At 39.5% G+C, this 19,196-nt stretch overlaps 1 protein-coding gene across 1 annotated transcript; it reads left to right on the top strand.

The window, feature by feature from the left end:
- Positions 1-1,565: 1,565 nt before the first annotated feature.
- LOC122549482 (dendritic cell-specific transmembrane protein-like) lies at positions 1,566-18,924 on the top strand. Its single transcript, XM_043689342.1, is given in 4 exon segments — positions 1,566-2,360; positions 2,362-2,568; positions 10,350-10,637; positions 18,814-18,924. Coding segments are annotated over 4 exon segments (1,401 nt in total).
- The last annotated feature ends 272 nt before the right edge of the window (positions 18,925-19,196 follow it).

Below are 19,196 nucleotides of genomic sequence, written 5' to 3'. Positions count from 1 at the left end.
ATCAGCCCCCACTCCTTCATCTGGCAGCTCTTTCAATGCTCGCACCGCGCTCTATGTAAAAATGTTGCCCTTTAGATCTTTTTAAATCCTTCCCTTCTCACCTTAAACATATGTCCTCTAGTTCTGGAATCCTCCATTCTCAAGGCAAAGACCTTGTCTATTTAACTTATCACGCCCCTCATGATTTTATGAACCTCTATAAAGTCACCTGTCAATCTCTAACCCACTATGGAAAGTAACCTCAGCCTATTCAGACTCTCCCTATAGCTCAAACCCTCCAACATCCATGTAAATCTTTTCTAAACCTTTTCACTTTTCTCAATATCCTTCCTATAGGAGGGAGAGCAGAATTGCACACAGTATTCCATAAGTGGCCTAACCAATATCCTTGACAGCCAGAACATGATCTCCCAACTCCTACAATCAATTAACTGACCAATAAAGGCAAGGATATTAAATGCCTTCTTCACTACCCTCTTTCCTGTGACTCCACTTTCAGGAGCTATGAACCTGCATTCCAAGGTCTCTTTGTTCAGCAGCACTCCCCAGAACGTTACCATTGAGTATATAAGCACTGCCCTGATTTGCCTTCCCACAATGCAGCACCTAACATTCATCTAAATTAAATTCCATGTGCCACACCTTGAAAGTTGGCAGAGTTCAGTGATGAGTTCAGAGGTGAAGCACAAGCACATCAATAATAGTCTCCACCAAAGGTCTGGTGCTGCATAAACAGCCTTCCTGGGTTATGATTTTTCTGTTATGAGACCTTCTCCCTATCCTCTTCACTCTTCAACCATCTTGTCCTATTCTGTCTGACCTCTATTCAATGTGCTCGTGTGCATTATCCCAAAAGGAAGGCCCATTCCTCCATCCATGTTTAAGAACTACAGCTTTATGCAAAAACCTTGAAGTCATGGAGTCACAGAGATGTACAGCATGGAAACAGACTCTTCGGTCCAACCCGTCCATGCTGACTAGATATCCCAACCCAATCTAGTCCCACCTGCCAGCAGCCGGCCCATATCCCTCCAAACCCTTCCTACTCATAATACCCATCCAAATGTCTTTTAAATGTTGCAATTGTACCAGCCTCCACCACATCCTCTGGCAGCTCATTCATACAAGTACCACCCTCTGCGTGACAAACTTGCCCCTTAGGTCTCTTTTATATCTTTCCCCTCTCACGCTAAACCTATGCCCTCTAGTTCTGGACTCCCCTACCCCAGGGAAAAGACTTTGTCTATTTACCCTATCCATGCCCCTCATAATTTTGTAAACCTCTATAACCTTCAGCCTCCAACGCTCCAGGGAAAACAGCCTCCGCCCGTTCGGCCTCTCCCTATTGCTCAAATCCTCCAACCCTGGCAACATCAAACAATATATGATCCCTGTTTACTTTCAAATCATAAAACCACAAATAAAAGCAACAGAAGTGTTGTAGAATTGTAGAAATAAACAGAAGAAATCAGCCATTAAAGGACTGTAGCTGGCTGATGACTCATCTTTATGCCATTTCTAATGTAATTTCTGTTGGATTTGCAGAGAACATTATTTGAACAAACATGCCTCTTCTCAGGATAATAAAGCAACAGTCAGAGATTCTTTGGAACCTGTTTGTATCAGAAGGGAAAGCTGGTCTGAAGAATATTGTGTGTCTGATTTCATTTTGCCTTCTGATGGGGCTGGGGGCCAGTGGCATTCTCTATATATCTTTACAAGCATTATACTGCAGCCTCAAAGTGAGTCTGACAGTGCGTGGAATCTTTACTGCCATCATTCCTGGAGCTTTGTTTCTCTCAAAGCACCTCAGATGTTTTATCCTAATCATCCTCATCTCCTGTGGAACACAACAAGGACGGAACGCTCTGATCATGGCTGGCACCTGCGTGGTGCTCTTCAACTGTGCCCAAAACAGCTTTCATAATTTAAAAGGGTTGTCACAATGCATCATCTGTTACTTGAATCATACGGTGTCATCTATCAACGATCTTCTACAAAGATATATTGACGTCATTCGGTGGTTGCCCAACTTTCTAAGTCAGAAAAGTGAAGTGATAATTATTTCCATTGATGTAAAAGATAGAATAGATGAAGAGCTACAAGCCTACCTTGATGAAACGAGACATCATTTGGAGAATCTCAGTCGTAGCATCATATTAACATTTGACAGAGTCCTCATGGTTTCTAAAAGTATAATGGTTGCATTTGGTCTTTTGCTGGTCTTATTAGCCAGTGGGCTGTATATTAGGAAGTATGTGCGCAATACAGATTTTGAAAATGTATTTATCACCAAGCAGTTTGTAGAGCTGGATGAAAGAAGAAGTAAGCAAGGGAAAGCTGCTCTACTTCCACTGACAAAAAAAAGAGAGAAAACATTTAATTAAGATCCCATCTCTGAAATTAATGGAAAAGGAACGGAAAAACACTCTGAAATTCTTTACTCCTATTTTGGCAAACCTGCTTTTTTGGGGAATGAATATTGATTATGGACTGTATCTGCTCATTTCTTCAATAAGAATACATTTTGTGTCTCTGCCTACTATGGACCTTAATTTGTTCTCAAAAGTAAGTAACAGAAAGTTTACATAGCTTTTAGACCACAATTGTTTCAAATATGTACTATGAAAATAATAGTCCTTTGAAATTTGGTAGTTTGTAATGTGACCAATGCACGTCAAAGAAGCTGATTTAAGTGTCCTGAGGGTGACGTCTCCAGCATATAAAGTGGAAGTAAACATACATGATAAACTTCAATTTCTGTTTGCCTTGTCCAGATTAATGAGGAAATTTGCATATGAACAAGAAAGAAGAAATAGTCTCCTGGTGTTCTTGTTCCTATCCAATCCTGTCATCCAATAGCAATATATGTCTGTGAGACATTCAGGGGTTTTGGCTGAGAGCAGCAGAAGGTGTGACTGTTCCTCCCCCATCATGGCTAAAAAGCCAAACTACAAAAAAATAATGGTTCTAAAGATGAGACATATTGGATTTAAAAGATTAACTCTGTTTCTCTCTCCACAGATGCTGCCAGGCCTGCTGAGTTTCTCCAGCACTTTTTTTTTATTTCAGATTTCCAGCAATGTCAGTACATTGTTTACTTGAAACTATGAAAACGTCCAAGGTTTGTTTAATGTCATTTTCCTGTTTCTGCATAATCTTATGTCAAGAAGAAATATTAATGGAGAGTAAACACAACTTTTAATTATCTTACACAAGGATTGAGATAGGCTGCACTGGTGCACATTTTCATTACCGTTTTTAATGAACTGATGTCAGACATTTTACACTATCCATGAAAAGTTTAAATGGTCTTATTGTACCCCTGTATTTAAAAAAGGATAAAACTTTGACCAGTTGTAAAGCCAACCACAGAATGTTACTTGGAATGGAAAAGTTTAACATTGAGAAAAGCTTGAATTGTTTTCTTTGGAACAGGAATACTTATTTGAGATGTATTGATGTTTAAAAAATAAACAAGTTCAGACACACCTCTGAAACAGATAGGACTTGCACACAGTCTTTTAACTCAGGGATAGGGTCACTACCATTGTGCCATAACAATCCTATGTAATTGAAGTGTATGTAATAATTGAGAGGGGGGGGAGCTAGGTCAGGTGAATATAAGAATTTGATTCTCTTAGCAAGCAATGAGGAGAATGCTTGTCATCCTAAATGGAGATTAGGGTTTGGTTATCACTGCCTTACAGCATTTAAGAGGAAGCAGCCCTCACTAAATCTTGAAACATTTTGGATATATTCCCAGTGTTGGAAAGTAATTTGAGGCTGACGAGTGCTGTTCTTCAACCAAGCAGTGTAAACTCCTCCTGTCCGACAACTAGTTCTTGAATTCATCCTAGTGACTGGGAGAGAACACTCACAATCAGAAAAGTGAGATCTGCTTATAACAATGACAGGGTTGGTGATCCCTCCTCATGGAAATTATCTTAATGGCCAAGGGAAACTGTGAGCCTCATTTTAACAGTGTGAGGTGTGATATATGTATAGCACTTGTGGGCAGTTAACCTGGACGAAAAGGCCCCATTGGTTTTAACAGCTGGGCCTCGTATCTATAAATATTTTCATAACAAAATACTGTGGATACTGGAAATCAGAAATCAAAAGCATAAAAATTCCTGGAAAAACTCATCAGGTCAGACAGCAATTTTGAAGGAATCAAAGTAAATGCTTCGTGTTCAATGACCTTCTATCAGATATTCATTCATAAATGTTTCCTTCTCTCAAGGCATTCTGTAGTGTACTGGTACATAGCACAAGTGGATTAGAGATGGAATCTCTAGCCAGTAGGATTTCCTTTACCAGTAGGATTGAGGAAATGGTCGTGATTCCCTTAGGAATTGTCACTGGCAGGATGTAAATAAAAGGGGCAGTCACATTACTGGGAGTATACTACAGACCCCAAATGTAAGAGGGAGGCAGAAGAACACACATATAGATAAATTTCTGTCTGTAGCTATAAGAGGCAATAATAGTAGGAGACTTGAACAATCTGAATATCAACTGGATTTTGAACAATATACAGGGCATTTTAGGCCAGTTAATCTTACTTTAGTGATGGGCAAATTGTTAGAATCAATCCTGAGAGATCGTATAAACTATCACTTCGAAAGGCATAGAATAGTCAGGGATAGTCAACATGGTTTTAAAGAGGAGGTCATGAATTACAAATTCAATTGAATTATTTGATGAAGTGACAACGAGGATTGATAAAGGAAGTGTAATGGATACAGGGTAATTTGTCATATTGGATCCAAAGTTGGCATCAAACAAAGGATAATGTTTGACAGCTGCTTTTGTGAATGGAAAACTGATTCATATGTGATCTAGTAGCTCAGTATTGGGACCCGTGCTGTTTCTTTTATACATTTACAATTTGGACTTGAACACGGGGACACGATTGGGAAATTTGCAGCTGACAGAAAAATTGTCTGTGTCATGGATAGTGTAGAGGAAAGCTGTAAATTCCAAAATGAGATCAATGTGTTGGTTGAGTGGGCAGGAAAGTGGCAGATCGATTTCATCTCTGATAAGAATGAGGTGCTGCAATTATGGAGGTCAAGTAGTAAAAGGGAATAGATAATAAATGAGAATATTTTGAGACAGGTACATTAAGCGAGAGACCGGTCCCGGTACAAACAAAAAAGGTTGTAAAGAATGCATGTTGAATGCTATCCTTCATTGGCAGAGGTATAGAATACAAAAATAGGGATATAATGATCAAACAGTGTAAGGCACTGGTGAAGCTGTAACTGGAATACTGTGTGCAGTTTTGGTCACTACATTACTGGAACCATGTAATTGCTCTTGAGAGAGTGCAGAGAAGATTTACTACAATGTTGCCAGAGCTGGAGAATTGTAGCTACGAGGAGAGATTGGAGAGGTTGGAGTTGTTTTCTTTGGAACAGAGAATGTTGAGGCGTGACATGACTGAGGGTATGAAAATTGTGGAGCTAGAGATACAGTAGATAGGAGGATCCTGATTCCCATGGCAGAGAGTTCAAAAACCAGGAGTCATAGATTCAAGCTAAGTGGCAGAAGGATTGGAGGGGTTCTCTGGTTCTATTGTGGTTCTATGGTTTTATAATTTCATGAATGTGGATAGCTCTGAGCACAACTGGGAGGAGGAGCACAAGCAGAGTAACCAAGAATCAGGACATTCTTGGGATGGCAGAAAAATAACTCCTGCTCCTTGCTCAAATCCATTTTAATCATTTGCTTTCTTGGCCTCTTTTTATTCGACTTCCTAAAATGATCTTTTCCTATGAATTAGCCAGGTTTTATTTTAAGATCTTCTTTGTCTATCCCAGGAATTTGGTAGGTAATAGGAGTTGTGCTGATTAATGGATGAATGGGACAGACTCAATGGAAGTCTTTTCCTGTCTATCTGCTTTTCATACAAAACCATAAGTGACATATTTTCTGGGTTTCTTCCAGGTGCTCAGGTTTCCTCCCACAAAGATGTTCATGTTAGGTAGATTGGTCATGGTAAATTGCCCATACTGTCTTGGGTAGTTGGGTTAGCTATGAGAAATGTATGGTTACAGGAGTAGGGGGATGGTTTGGTGGTGGGATGCTTTCCAAAGGATCAGTATGGACTCGATGGGCTGAATGGCCTGTTTCTATACTGTAGGGATTCTATGATTATACTTCTTACAAAAATGTCTCAGTAACATCTAGTTGTCATAATTCAAATTTCAAATATCTGAAAAACTTCTTATATTTGCAATAGTTTTCAGAAAATGAAAAGGAAAGGAATTTATTAAATTGAAATTAGCCTCAATATGTGCAGCATAAATGACTCAGGGCTGATTTTGATTTTGTGAGAAAGTAAGTGATTGTGAATTGGCAGCTTGTGCAACATAGGTTCATGTACAATCACACAGTATATTAGGATATCATTCAGTTTTTTCTTTTGTTTATGCAGTTTCCTTTAGAAAGATCTTGTTTATTTGTTGCAACCACACTTCAGACATTATATTCTAGAGAATCTTAACTCACTACATAAAACATTCTACTCATTTCACTGCTGTGTATTCTGCCAATGATCTTAAATTTGTAACAAAAATGGAAATTGTATAAATGTTGCCAGACCTGCTGAATTTTTCCAGCAATTTCTGTTTCTGTCTCTGAGTTTCAGTTTCTGCAGTTCTTTTGGTTTTTAAAATTTTAAATCTGTATCCTGTGCATATCAATCATTAACAGATTTTCTTAATTTATTATATGATTTTGAATGCCGTTGTTAAATTTTTCCTAAACTTACTCTGGTGCAAGGGAAACAATCCCAGTTTCTCTATTCATTTCATGTAATAGACACCCCTTATCCTTCGAATAATTTTCCTTTCCATCTTCTCAAACATTTCAATGTCAGTGCTAAAATGTTATGGCCAGAACCTCTCAGAATTTTTATTTATTTCCAGTTAATATTGATAGAAGTGGGTTTCTAATCTTGCTATCACTCATGTCACACTACACATACCACAACCAACCGAGGGAGGTTTAAATCATCTTTGATGCTTATCAAAGTCAAAACTGAGAAAATAGCAAGCGTAACAAAATTAAATAGAACGAACTGCAACCGTTGCAGTGAGCTAAAGAAGCAAATAACTGCACGAAGAGGCTTGTAGGTCAGACAACTGGTCAGAACGTACATATGGCAGAGAACGATTAAAGGATTAATCAAAAGGAAATGAGCTAGAAACAACAGCTAGCAATAGTTATTTAAAAAGAATCCAAGTGTGTGTTGGTCCTCTTTAGAATTAGAATGGGGAGTTAAAAGTACATAAGATGGAAACTGCAAATGATATAACAAATATTTTGCTCTTCATAATAGAGATTATAGAAAACATTCCAATAGATGCAACATTCCAGGAGATGTAAGGAGGAGAGGAACTTAGTGAAATTGCAATCACCAGGAAAGTGGGTATACCAAGCAAACTGATACAGCTGCAGGCTGACAAGTCTCTGGGTCCTGAAATCTTGAAAGGAATGGCTGATGAGCTGGTTGATGTGATCATGTTAATTTACCATATTTCCTAGATTTCATAAAAATTCATCAGAATAGGAAGTAACAAGTATGACCTCGCTCTTCAAGAATAGAGGGAGGCAGGAAACAGGCAGGCTGTGAGCCAGTTGGCCTGATGTTTATCATGGGTAAGTGTTAGAATCAATCATTAAAAAGATTATGCTGTACACTAAGACAAATTCAAAATTCTTGAGAAAAATCAGGAAGGTTTGCCTAAGGGAAGTATGTGCTATGGATAAAGAAGAGTCTGTGGATGTATTGTATTTGGATCTTCAGAAGGCATTTGATAGTATGCCACATCGTTGATTATTATGGGGCACATCAAGCTCATGGTGTAGGGTTTAATATGTTAGCACAGATAGAAGATTGATTGGTTGGCATTAAGCAGAGTACATGCAGAAATGGGTGCATGGGTGTGTTCCTGGACAACTGAAGCACCATCAACACACAAGAAACTTGACACATTCCAGAACATTTGATTGACATCAAATCCACAAACTCTCCTTCACCACCAATGTTCAACAGTAGCAGTACTATTTACAAGATTCAGCAAATTTCTTCGAGCAGTACTTTCTGAATCTATGACCACAAACATCTAGAAGGACAAGGACAGAAAATACATGGGAACACTTTTTGTGTTCTGATGGACAGGTGACAAGTGGAATGTGACAGGTGACATGTTTTTCTGCTGAGACCTCAATTTAGATGAGGGAAAGGCAAGCATGGCAGTTAGATTGGTAGACAATATCAAGATGAGCAGGAAAGTATGCTGTGAAGACATAAGAAAATTACAGGCAGATATAGATATGTTAATTGAGTGGGCAAAAATCTGGCTTATGGAACATAATGTGGGAAAATAACTCAGAATTTCCAAATAAACCTGTTGGACTATAATTTGGTTTTGTGTGATTTTTAACTCAGTTATATAGGGCATTGGTGAGACCACATCTGAAATATTGTCTGCAGTTTGGTCTTCTTACTTAAGGGAGGATGTAAATATATTGGAAGAAGTTCAGAAAAAGTTTACTAGAGTGATAAACAGAATGAGCCAGTTGTCTTATGAGGAAGTGTTGGATAGATTGAATTTGTTTCCTCTATAGTTTAGAAGAATATGAGGTCACTTGATGGAAGTGTTTATGATCCAGAATATTATTGACAAGGTAGATGTGGAAAAGATGTTTTCTCTCATGAGTCAGTCCAGGACTGTCACTAGGGGACACTATTTTAAAATCACTAGTCTCCCTTTGAAAACACAGATGAGGCAAATCTTTCTCTGATGGGACTTGACTAACTTTGAAACACTCCGCCTCATTAGATGGTAGAAGCAAAGTCACTTAAATATTTTTAAGGTAGAGGTCACTAAATTCTTGAAGGCAGAGAATTAAGTCGATGTACATTTGGATTTCAAAACATAAATAGATAAGCCATGATCTTACTGAATAGCAGATCAGGTTGGAAGGTCCAATGGTTTTCCTCTGTCTCTATTACATATGTTTGCAAACTGAATATACTTCAGATCATATTTGAGTATGCTTTATCGATATACTCTATCGATGTCTAGGATAATTATTATATTATAACTGGACAATGCAAGATCAGACAAAATTACAGCCCAGAAAGAGACCATTTGGTTTATTGAGTCTACTCTATTTCTATCAAAAAGCAGTCCAGTTACTCCCACTCCCCATTTTATTTCCTTACCTTGTATTTCTTTTCCTTTTCAAGTATTTACTTAATTCCCCTATGTAAGCCATTATTGAACCTTTAGCTTCTGCCCTCAGAGATTGTCCATTCCAAATCATAAGCAATTGTTGCATAATTCAGCCAATGGAAATAGTTTCTCCTGGTCACGCCAAAAAAACTCTTTTTTGTTATTAACTCAGGGGATGCGGGTATCACTGGCTCGGCCAGCATTTGTTGTCCATTCCTTGTTGCCCTGGAGGTGGTAATAGTGAGTTTGAATCACTTTAGTCTATTTGCTGTTGGAAAACCAACAATGCAACTGGGGCTGGAGTTCCAGGATTTTGTTCCAGCTACGCTGAAGAAGCAGTGATATATTTCCAAGTCAGAATGGTGAGAGACTTGGAGGGGAACTTGCAGTTGGTGGTGTTCCCATGTATTTTCTGTCCTTGTCATTCTAGATGTTTGTGGTCATAGAGTCAGAAAGTGCTGCTCAAAGAAATTCAGCAAATTTCTGCAGTGCATCTTGTAAGTAGTCCTGCTGCTGCTGAACATTGGTGGTGAGGATGTTAATTGGATTATGGATTTGATATCAATCAAGTGTTCTGGATGGTGTCAAGTTTCTTGTGTGTTGATGGTGCTTCAGTTGTCTGTATCTATGGGTGAAACATTCCAAACCTACCGCAGATGCCCGAAATCGCGGATAATAGCGAATTGTATGTAAAAGTCATTTTTTATTTACATGCATATCTATGATAAAGTTTAATTAATAAATTACGCACAATAAGAGTTATTTTCACAACAAAACTGTGATAACATGACAACAAATGCAGACAGCAAGAATGCTAGAGGCTAACTGGATGCGAGTAAAGCGAGCCAGCGTGGGTACAGAGGACAAAGAGAGATGAGTCTTGTACTGAGTACAACGGGGTGGGTAGGTTTCACCACATTACTCAGAATGGCATGCAATTTGAAACTTATGAATCGTTTATTTCTGGAACTTTCCATTTAATATTTTCGGGCCACAGTAAGCCATGGATAACTGAAACCATGGAAACCGAATCCACGGATATGGGGTTTGATTGTATACATTAACTAAAGTGTTTATCCCCTTTGTTTTTTACAGGCAAGTATTTCCTATAAAGCACCATTGTTTCCGAGTGATTGCTTTCCTGAACCAACTCTTACAATTAATGACATGTGGATCCCACTCACTACAATAACTTCAGCCCTTGTGTTACTCACTTTGCTTGCTGCCAAAATTGCAACGTTGAAAATATTGATCTTGTCATCATTTTACCCAGAAGCTCAAAGGGATCGTGCATATTTTTTGCATGAAGAGATAATCAAGAAAAGATCTTCAGAAAGATTAAAACTCAAGACCAAGAAGTCTTTGAATGGAGTGGTTAACTCGGTAAGATGACTAAAGTTGACATCTATTACTTTTCTGTCATGGTGTAGTTTCTTTGTGCCCCTTTACCTTGTCATGTAGATTCACTGTCATAGCTGATATATGAATAATATTTTTTAAATGTTAGTTACTGTGAACCATTTGCCAGTTGCCCCGGTATAATCAGAAAGTAATATTTCAGAAAGAAGAGGAAAGGGCTGCAGGAGTAAAGCACTACAAAGGAAATCACATTGTATGATGAGGGGGCACATACAAACTATGGCATGACTGAAAAGAGTTCTGTTTGCAAAGAACAGGATGTTGTGTATTAATATAATTTGTTCCCAGTACAGTGTAACTCCAAATCAGCATTAATGGCAGCGTTGTCTCTGATAGTATCTGTACTAATCCGTGTCTATTTGCCAATTAATCAGAATTCTCGTGTCATGGAGTTGGTTTGTCCCTTGAATTAGTATTCTTGCAAATTATCTTGATGATGCAAGATGAAAAACTTTGATAACATGTATTTTTTTCAGCAATAATAAATTAACTTATATTAGTAATGAATAGTCTAATGTTACTCTAATGATATCACTGAACCAGTCCCATCCAATCACAGCCGAAATTTTAACTGATCTCCCATCTCTTAAAGTAATAACACAGGACAATTGTCTACACAGCACAGTTAATTGAGAGAGAAACAGTTGCTAATCAATTAGCACATTTTTCAACACTATCTATTTCCATTCAATTATGGTTGTTTAATCCCTTTACTAATCAAGTACCTATCTATCTCAATCTTATTTACATTCAATGATGAAATGGACTTCTCTGGCAATGGGTTCCACAGCTTAGTCATCCGTGGCTGAAGAAATTCCTCCTCATCTCAGTTCTAAAGGGTCATCCCTTAACTCTGAACCTGTGTCCTCAGGTCGTAGACTCTCCTACAAGTGGAATCATCTTCTTCACTTCCACTTTATCCAGACCTCTCAATATTCTGCAAGTTTCAATGGGAAACACCCTCATCCTTTTAAACTTCATCAAATACAAACAAAGAGTCCTCAAACTCCTCATATGACATGCCCTTCATCCCCAATATCATTCTTGTGAACCTCCCCCAGAAGCCCTACAATGTCAGCACATTATTCCTTAGATACACTCCCCAAAACTGCTCACAATGTTCCAAATGCAGACTGGCCAGAGCCATATATAGCGTCAGCAGTACAACCCTTCTTTTGCAGTTTATCCCTCTTGAAATGAATGGTAACATTGCATTTGCTTTCCTAACTGAGAATCCGAAACAACTAGAGTCACTTTGTTCTTCTGTTTTACGAAGACATTTAGAAAATAGTCTATAGCTCTATTGTTCCGACAAAAGTGCATAACCTCACACTTTCCCACATGGTATTCCATCTGCCACTTAGTTGTTCACTATCCTCGCATATCCAAGTCTTTCTGCAGCCTCCCCTTTCCTTAACATTACCTGTCCTCCACCAACCTTTGTGTCATCTGAGAACTTAGCAACTATGTCCTCAGTTCCTTCCTTGTTACTACAACCTTGTAAAACTGTTAGCCAATTCCCTGTGCAGCTGTGCAAAAGGACACCAGCTCTTGGAACAGTAGGCAAACAATGACAATGGCCACAGTTATCTTATCAAATGCAAATTTTGAAATTCAAAGAAGAGGTGGTATTTTCTGCACTTAAAGCTGATTGCTTCTCAATAAATGTCCTTTCAAATGAAAAAGAGCCTTTTTCAGGGCTTTCAGCACATTTAAATCCCTTCAAACATTTTTTTCATATTTATAAAGCTATTTTAACATTTTCTCAAATAGAAATATTGTGGGCGGCACCGTGGCACAGTGGTTAGCACTGCTGCCTCTCAGCACCAGAGACCCGGGCTCAATTCCCGCCTCAGGCAACTGTCTGTGTGGAGTTTGCACATTCTCCCCATGTCTGCGTGGGTTTCCTCTGGGTGCTCTGGTTTCCTCCCACAGTCCAAAGATGTGCAGGGTTAGGTGAATTGGCCATGCTAAATTGCCCCTAGTGTTAGGTGAAGAGGTAAATGTAGGGGAATGGGTCTGGGTGCGTTGCTCTTCAGAGGGCCGGCATGAACTGTTTCCACACTATAAGTAATCTTAAAAATGTAATGACTTAATGACAGTAATGCACTTACATTATGATGCTCAAGATTCATCGGTAGCACAGATCTCTATACTGAATTGTTGCAATAAAAATACATCTACATTAAAGTACAGCATCTAAGAGTGACAATAAAAATACATCTACATTAAAGTACAGCATCTAAGAGTGACAATTGAAGGTGTCATCATATTTTACACTGACATTTCAGAATATTCCTGACCTCTGACACATCAGCTGGCTTCCCCAGTGGTCATGATCTCTCAAAGGAGGTGTATTTCAAGAGTCCCCAAAGCCTGCATGAGCACATGAAAACAGTGTGCTGGCAGAGAAGGCTTTCCTGTGAAACTCACTGAGATGATTTTCAACCTCAGAAAAGATGCATGCACATTTTCCACCTAAAGCCTTACATTTTATTGCATTATTTGAAGATTACCATTGTCCTTATGATTTTAAAATAACTCCCATTTGGAATGCATTATTCCTGAAGAATGGATACTTGGTAAGTGGCTATGAAGGATATATGAGGTGGCATGAGAGTGACCTGGATGACATGGGAGATCTAAGGGGGAATTTGTGGAAGAGGATGGTTGAGGGTTTACAGACAAAGGGTGCCATTAGCAGCCTGAAGAGGCATGGGGTGCCATGGGAAGGGTAAGTGAAGGATAAGTGTGTAAGTTCAGCAAGCCTTTAATACTTGAAGGGAACTAGGCTGCTGTATTGGAGAGGTAAAAGTGAGGACTGCAGATGCTGGAAATCAGAGTCTAGGTTAGAGTGGTGCTGGAAAAGCACAGCAGACCAGGCAGCATCCGAGGAGCAGGAAAATCGACGTTTCGGGCAAAAGCCCTTCATCAGGAATGAAGGCAGGGAGCTTCCAGGATGGAGAGACAAATGGGAGGGGGGTGCGGCTGGGGCTGGGGAGAAGGTAGCAAAGAGTACAATAAGTGGATGGGCGTGGGGATGAAAGTGATAGGTCAGAGAGGAGGGTGGGAAAAGGTAGCAAAGAATACAGTGGATGGATGGGGGTGGGGATGAAGTTGATAGGTCAGAGAGGAGGGTGGAGCGGATAGGTGGGAAGGGAGATTGGCAGGTAGGACAGGTCATGAGGATGGTGCTGAGCTGGAAGGTTGGAACTGGGGTAAGGTGGGGAGAGGGAAAATGAGGAAACTGGTGAAGTCCACATTGATGCACTGGGGCTCAAGTGTTCCAAGGTGGAAGATGAGGCGTTCTTCTTCCAGGCATCGGCTGGTGAGGGAGTGGCGGTGGAGGAAGCCCAGGACCTGCATGTCCTCGGCAGAATGAGAGGGGGAGTTGAAATGTTGGGCCACAGGGTGGTGGGGTTGATTGGTGTGGGTGTCCCGGGAGCAACGGATACAATAAATGACATTGGTGGATGTGCAGGTGAAACTTTGATGGATGTGTATTGGAGAACCAAAGTGGATCTTCTAACTTTCCCACCTTCATGCCAACACTCCATGTACTCTCCATTCTGGTTCACAAAATGCAATGTGAATGCAGAATCTATATGAAAATCTTAATTGCTGGCCAAACAGACACACGATGAGGACATACATTTCAAAGACACAAAAGTTTCTCAATCAGATTTTCCTAGCTCATATGAAAATCTGAACTAAGGATTATAATTGAGCCAAGATATTTCAAGATCTCAATCTCAGTACAAACAAGGACTTGCTATCATGAAAACATCAAGGAATGTTTTATTTTTCAGGCATTGCAGTTGACCGTAATGATATTTTGTCTCCGTTATCAACTTCAAAATCCGTTCCATGGCCAAATTATATAAATGAAGATTTCGGAGCAACAGTTAAATTTGGCTTTAATTATCTCTTGCCTTGGGGGAGGCAATGGCATACTAGTAATGCCATTGAACAAGAAATCCAAAACCTTAGGTTAATGTATGGGGTCAAGCGTTCAAAATCCCATCATTTCAGATGATGAAATTTATATTTAATTTAAAAAGACCTGGAATGATGACCATTTTGATTGTTATAAAAACACATCTGGTTCACTAATGTCCTTCAGGGAAGAAAATTTACTATCCTTTCCTGGTCTGGCCTATGCATAACAATGTGGTTGACTCTCAGTTGCCCTCTGAAATGGCCAAGCAAGCCACAGAGATCAAAAGGCAACTGGTGATGGGCAATTAGTAGCTGGCCCAGCTACTGGTAGCCGCATCCCACCAACAAACTTTTTAAAAACCTCCGAAGTAATGCTCTTAGATTTATTATTTATTATTATGCACACATTGATTAGGTCACCTTCCACAGATTAAAATATCACTTTTATTCAGTCCTCTTGACAAACTGATGATAGCGATCAATCTCATGGCTTGTCTACTCTTCCTGTTCTTGGCACCTTAATGTCCTACAATTTGGCAAAGCCACTGTGCATACTCAATTTGGCCTTCACTGATGTATGCTTTGATGTCTGACTGTTAGATAACTTCTTCTCAAGAGAATGGAAATGTTCAGCAGAAAACACAAGAACTCCTAGCACGAGTAGGCAATTCAGCCCCTTGAGCTTTCTCTGCTATTTAATGCGATCATGGCTGATCTCATCTTGGCTTCAACTCTACTTTGTTGACCACTCCCCATAACTCATTACTAATTAAAAGTCTGTTTATCAGCTCCTTAAATTTATCCAATATCCGATGTCCACCGGACAGTGGGGTAGTGATTTCTACAGATTTATGACCCTTTGACAGAAGGAATTTCTCCTCATCTGTTTTAAATCTGCCAGCTCTTTCTCGAAATCTATGATGTCTCTTTTGAGATTGCACCACAAGGGTAAACATCCACTTCATATCAACTTTATCAATCCCCTTTAATATCTTACATTGTGTCTTCTAAGGGCCTCTTTCCAACTTGTAATCAATCTATCCAATAATTAACCATGTTGGATTTATCTTCCTAAAATTTGATGTACTGCCTGTTGTTGAGCACAGCACCAGATTCTGCAGTGGAAGGTGGCATCATCTATGTGGTTTTAGTAACATTTTAAAATTTTTCTTGCAATGTCATAATTCATAAAAGCTAAATCTATGAGCAGGGGAACCTTTATAATTTTAGCTGTGACCAGAAAATTACCTGTCTAATTATCAACCTACAGTGCCGATTCTCAGAGTTCACTAGTTATGTATGCACACCATGTTCACAGCAAGTGTAATTGCAACAATGAAAATCATCTCTATTTTACTTTTTTATATCAACTCCAAGTCACAAGAGCTGACCATATTTTTATATCTAAACACAGGCATAAGGAACTAGCTTTGATGATAACAGCAAACTTGCAAGGCAGCAAGAAGAATGACAAGGCTGATTGTGTGTTTGGGGAGCACGTTTTCTGTGCAAAGACAGAGAATGTTGAGGAAATTCAGCAGGTCCAGTAGCATCTTTGGAGAGAGAAATAGAGTTTAAATTTCGAGTCCAGTATGGTCTTTTCTTCAGAATCTTTCTGGCTATTTGGCACTTTACTTGGGACACAGGAATCAGTGTAGCGATCAGTGTCCATTTTACCTCCTTCATCTCACTGAGGAAGATCGAATCCAGCCCAAGGTGTGTCTACGTATCTAGGCCTATATTAGTGAGCTATGTTTCAATTACAATTTACCTTGCCATCATTTTCAATTCCTGAATTTGCTTTGGAGAAAGCAGAATCTTCCCTCACTGAAGGTTTCTTGCTTATTGGGCATGCAACTAATTCTGGCAGATGTAACTGGATTGCAAAGAGCTTTGCCCTCCACACCCTGATACATCTAAACTCTGGGAACAGGGACTGGACTGCTGGTGGAGGCCTGTAGCAGTGGGATGAGGCCTTTGAGGCTGATTGAGAGGTGGCAGATACACTTTAATGAAACAAGGTACTGGCCCTGTCACAGTATTAGACTTTTAAAACCTATCTTATATATAATGGTTCCATTTCCCCACACATGCTGAAGTCTGGAGTATCAGAGTTGCACTAAGATTGCACAGAGTTTTTGAGCAATTCTATTGTTTGATGGAAGGGTCATGAGGCTGGAGTTGCCTGGGTGGGTTTTGTCATCTTTCTGGTGTGAGAAACAAAAGCTCACTCACTTTAATAATTTCAGTCCGAGACCAAATATCTGAAACAGTCGTTTATTTGTACACTTGCAAGTGGGTGCCATGTCTAACTGCCAGGTAAGGCAATGACAAATGCACAGTAAACCCCAACAAACTCTCGCAATTTATACAGTTTTTTTCCCATATGTTTTCCTTATTCCATTGTTTGTTCCCTGCTTCGCTTACTTCACTCATTTCCTTAAGACTGATCCCACAACTTCTGTTTATCCGGCCTTGTCAGAGACAAATGTCTATCTCTGCCTCCTATAAGGTTGTTTGACATCATCCCATCCTTTGCTTACCATTATCTGCTCCCTCCATCTGTGCTGCCCCTCACAGCATCTTATCACTAAGCCCTTTTAATTGGGGTTTGTTCCTGTGTCTCTGTACAAGTGGGAAACAGATGTTTTTCCTGTTTGCCCATACATCCATCATTGTTCTGTAATCACGTCTCATGCTAACATACCATTTTCTTTAACGGATTATATGTTTCCTCATTTTTGCTCTCGTCTGAAACAATCCCAAACTAATGTGAATTCATTTACTCTGTATCAGAACTTATAATTGCAGAAATAACATTAATTCACCTATATCCCACACTGGAAAGTGGAGATCATTATTTATTTATTCATTTGTAGGATTTGGACATCACTAGCTGGCCAGCATTTATTGTCTGTCCCTTGTTGCCCTTAAGAAAATGCTACTGAGCTGCCTTCTTGAAATGTTGCAGTCCACCTGCTGTGGATTGACCCACAATGTCATTAGGAAGGGAATTGAAACTCATGGGAAGCTGTGTTTAATCTATTGAGAATCCCATGTCCTTGCAGAATCTCCATTATGTTGACTAATGCATTTAAAATGTATCCATTGTTCTTATGATATTTTCTAATCAACCTGTTTACACTTCTGGAGCACGTGAAACATGAACCCAGGCCTCCTGGCCCACATTAGGGCCACTGCCACTGTACCACTGGAGAACTCTACTGTCTCATTTTTATTTAGAGAATTGTTATCCATTTTTCCTGAACCCAGACAAAAAACAGCCCTTGATATTTTCTATATCAGCCTGCCCAAAGATGTTATTACACCCCCCTAGAATGAATGGGACTTGAACATAGGCTTCTTGACTCAGAGATAGGGACACTACCACTTCTCCAAAAGTGCTTTTACCTTCTTTCCAGAGATCTATTAAACACTTCTGAACTTTTTTTTAACCACCGCCAAACAACCCATATTTCTAATTAATGACCAATTATCAACTATTACCCACCAGGCCTAGAGTAATAATAACAAATTACAGTTTAGAAAAAAACAAGAGAGCAGAATTATAATGGAGTGGGGGGGGGGGGGGGGGTGCAATAATGCTCTCTAATTTCCACAATACACAGTCCAAGGTTCTGCAAGTTAGGTAGATCGACCATGTTAAACAGCTCTGTCGTGTCCGGGACGTACATGCTAGGTACATGAGTCATGGTAAATGGGGGGCTACATGGATATGGTGGGGCGGGGGGGTTCTCGATGGAGATGCTCTTCAGAGAACAGTGCAAACTCAATGGGCTGAATAGTCTCTATCCAGCACTGTAGGGATTTAACACAGAATCATAGAATAATTACAGCACAAAGGGAGACCAATTGACCCATCCTGTTAATTGCTCTCTGCAAAGGTTATTCATGTGGTTGCAGCCATGCCTCTTTCTGCATTGGCCTGGATATCTTGCTCAGGAAAACTTTCAATTCCCTTTGAAGGCAATGACTGAACCTGTCTCCAGCATCCATCACAGATTTCAATGTTGATAGTTCTAATATTGATGCAGCTGGACCATTACAACCTTTACAAAGCAAAGCTGCTGCTCTCTCCTTGCATGGCATGTTTCAGTTAATGCAATGCTATGTTGTATTACTGCATTTAAATCTTTGAACTGCAAACAGCATAAAGGTTGATTTCTTAAACATTGAACAGGTCTCATTTTGGTTTCCCATCTTCAAAATGAAGCAAAAGATCGAGGAGACAGAAAATAATCCAGAGGAAGAATGGAACACCCCACTGAAGCAAGTTCACAAATCAGACTGAAGTAACAACTTTTGAGTGGAAAACATTCAGCCATTAACGCATAACACTGAGCTTCATCAAGTCCAGATTTCAAGTTATCAGTTCTTTGAATTCCCCGCCTGCCTGGCTTAGTAAGCTTTGTAACTTGAAAGAGCCTGTTTATCTAATGCAGCAGCACCACTCACAGCCTCAGTTGCAGCTCTATAAAAGAGTTTCACAATTATAAGGTCTATTGAAAAGCTTTGAATTTTCTGAGATAGTTTTATTCTGCATGTCTTTTGGCCATTTTTCCA

Source organism: Chiloscyllium plagiosum, chromosome 4, assembly GCF_004010195.1.
Source record: "Chiloscyllium plagiosum isolate BGI_BamShark_2017 chromosome 4, ASM401019v2, whole genome shotgun sequence".
Classification (NCBI taxonomy): Eukaryota; Metazoa; Chordata; class Chondrichthyes; order Orectolobiformes; family Hemiscylliidae; genus Chiloscyllium; species Chiloscyllium plagiosum.
The sequence above is the reverse complement of the archived record's forward strand: the minus strand, read 5'-3'. Positions and strand labels throughout refer to the sequence as shown.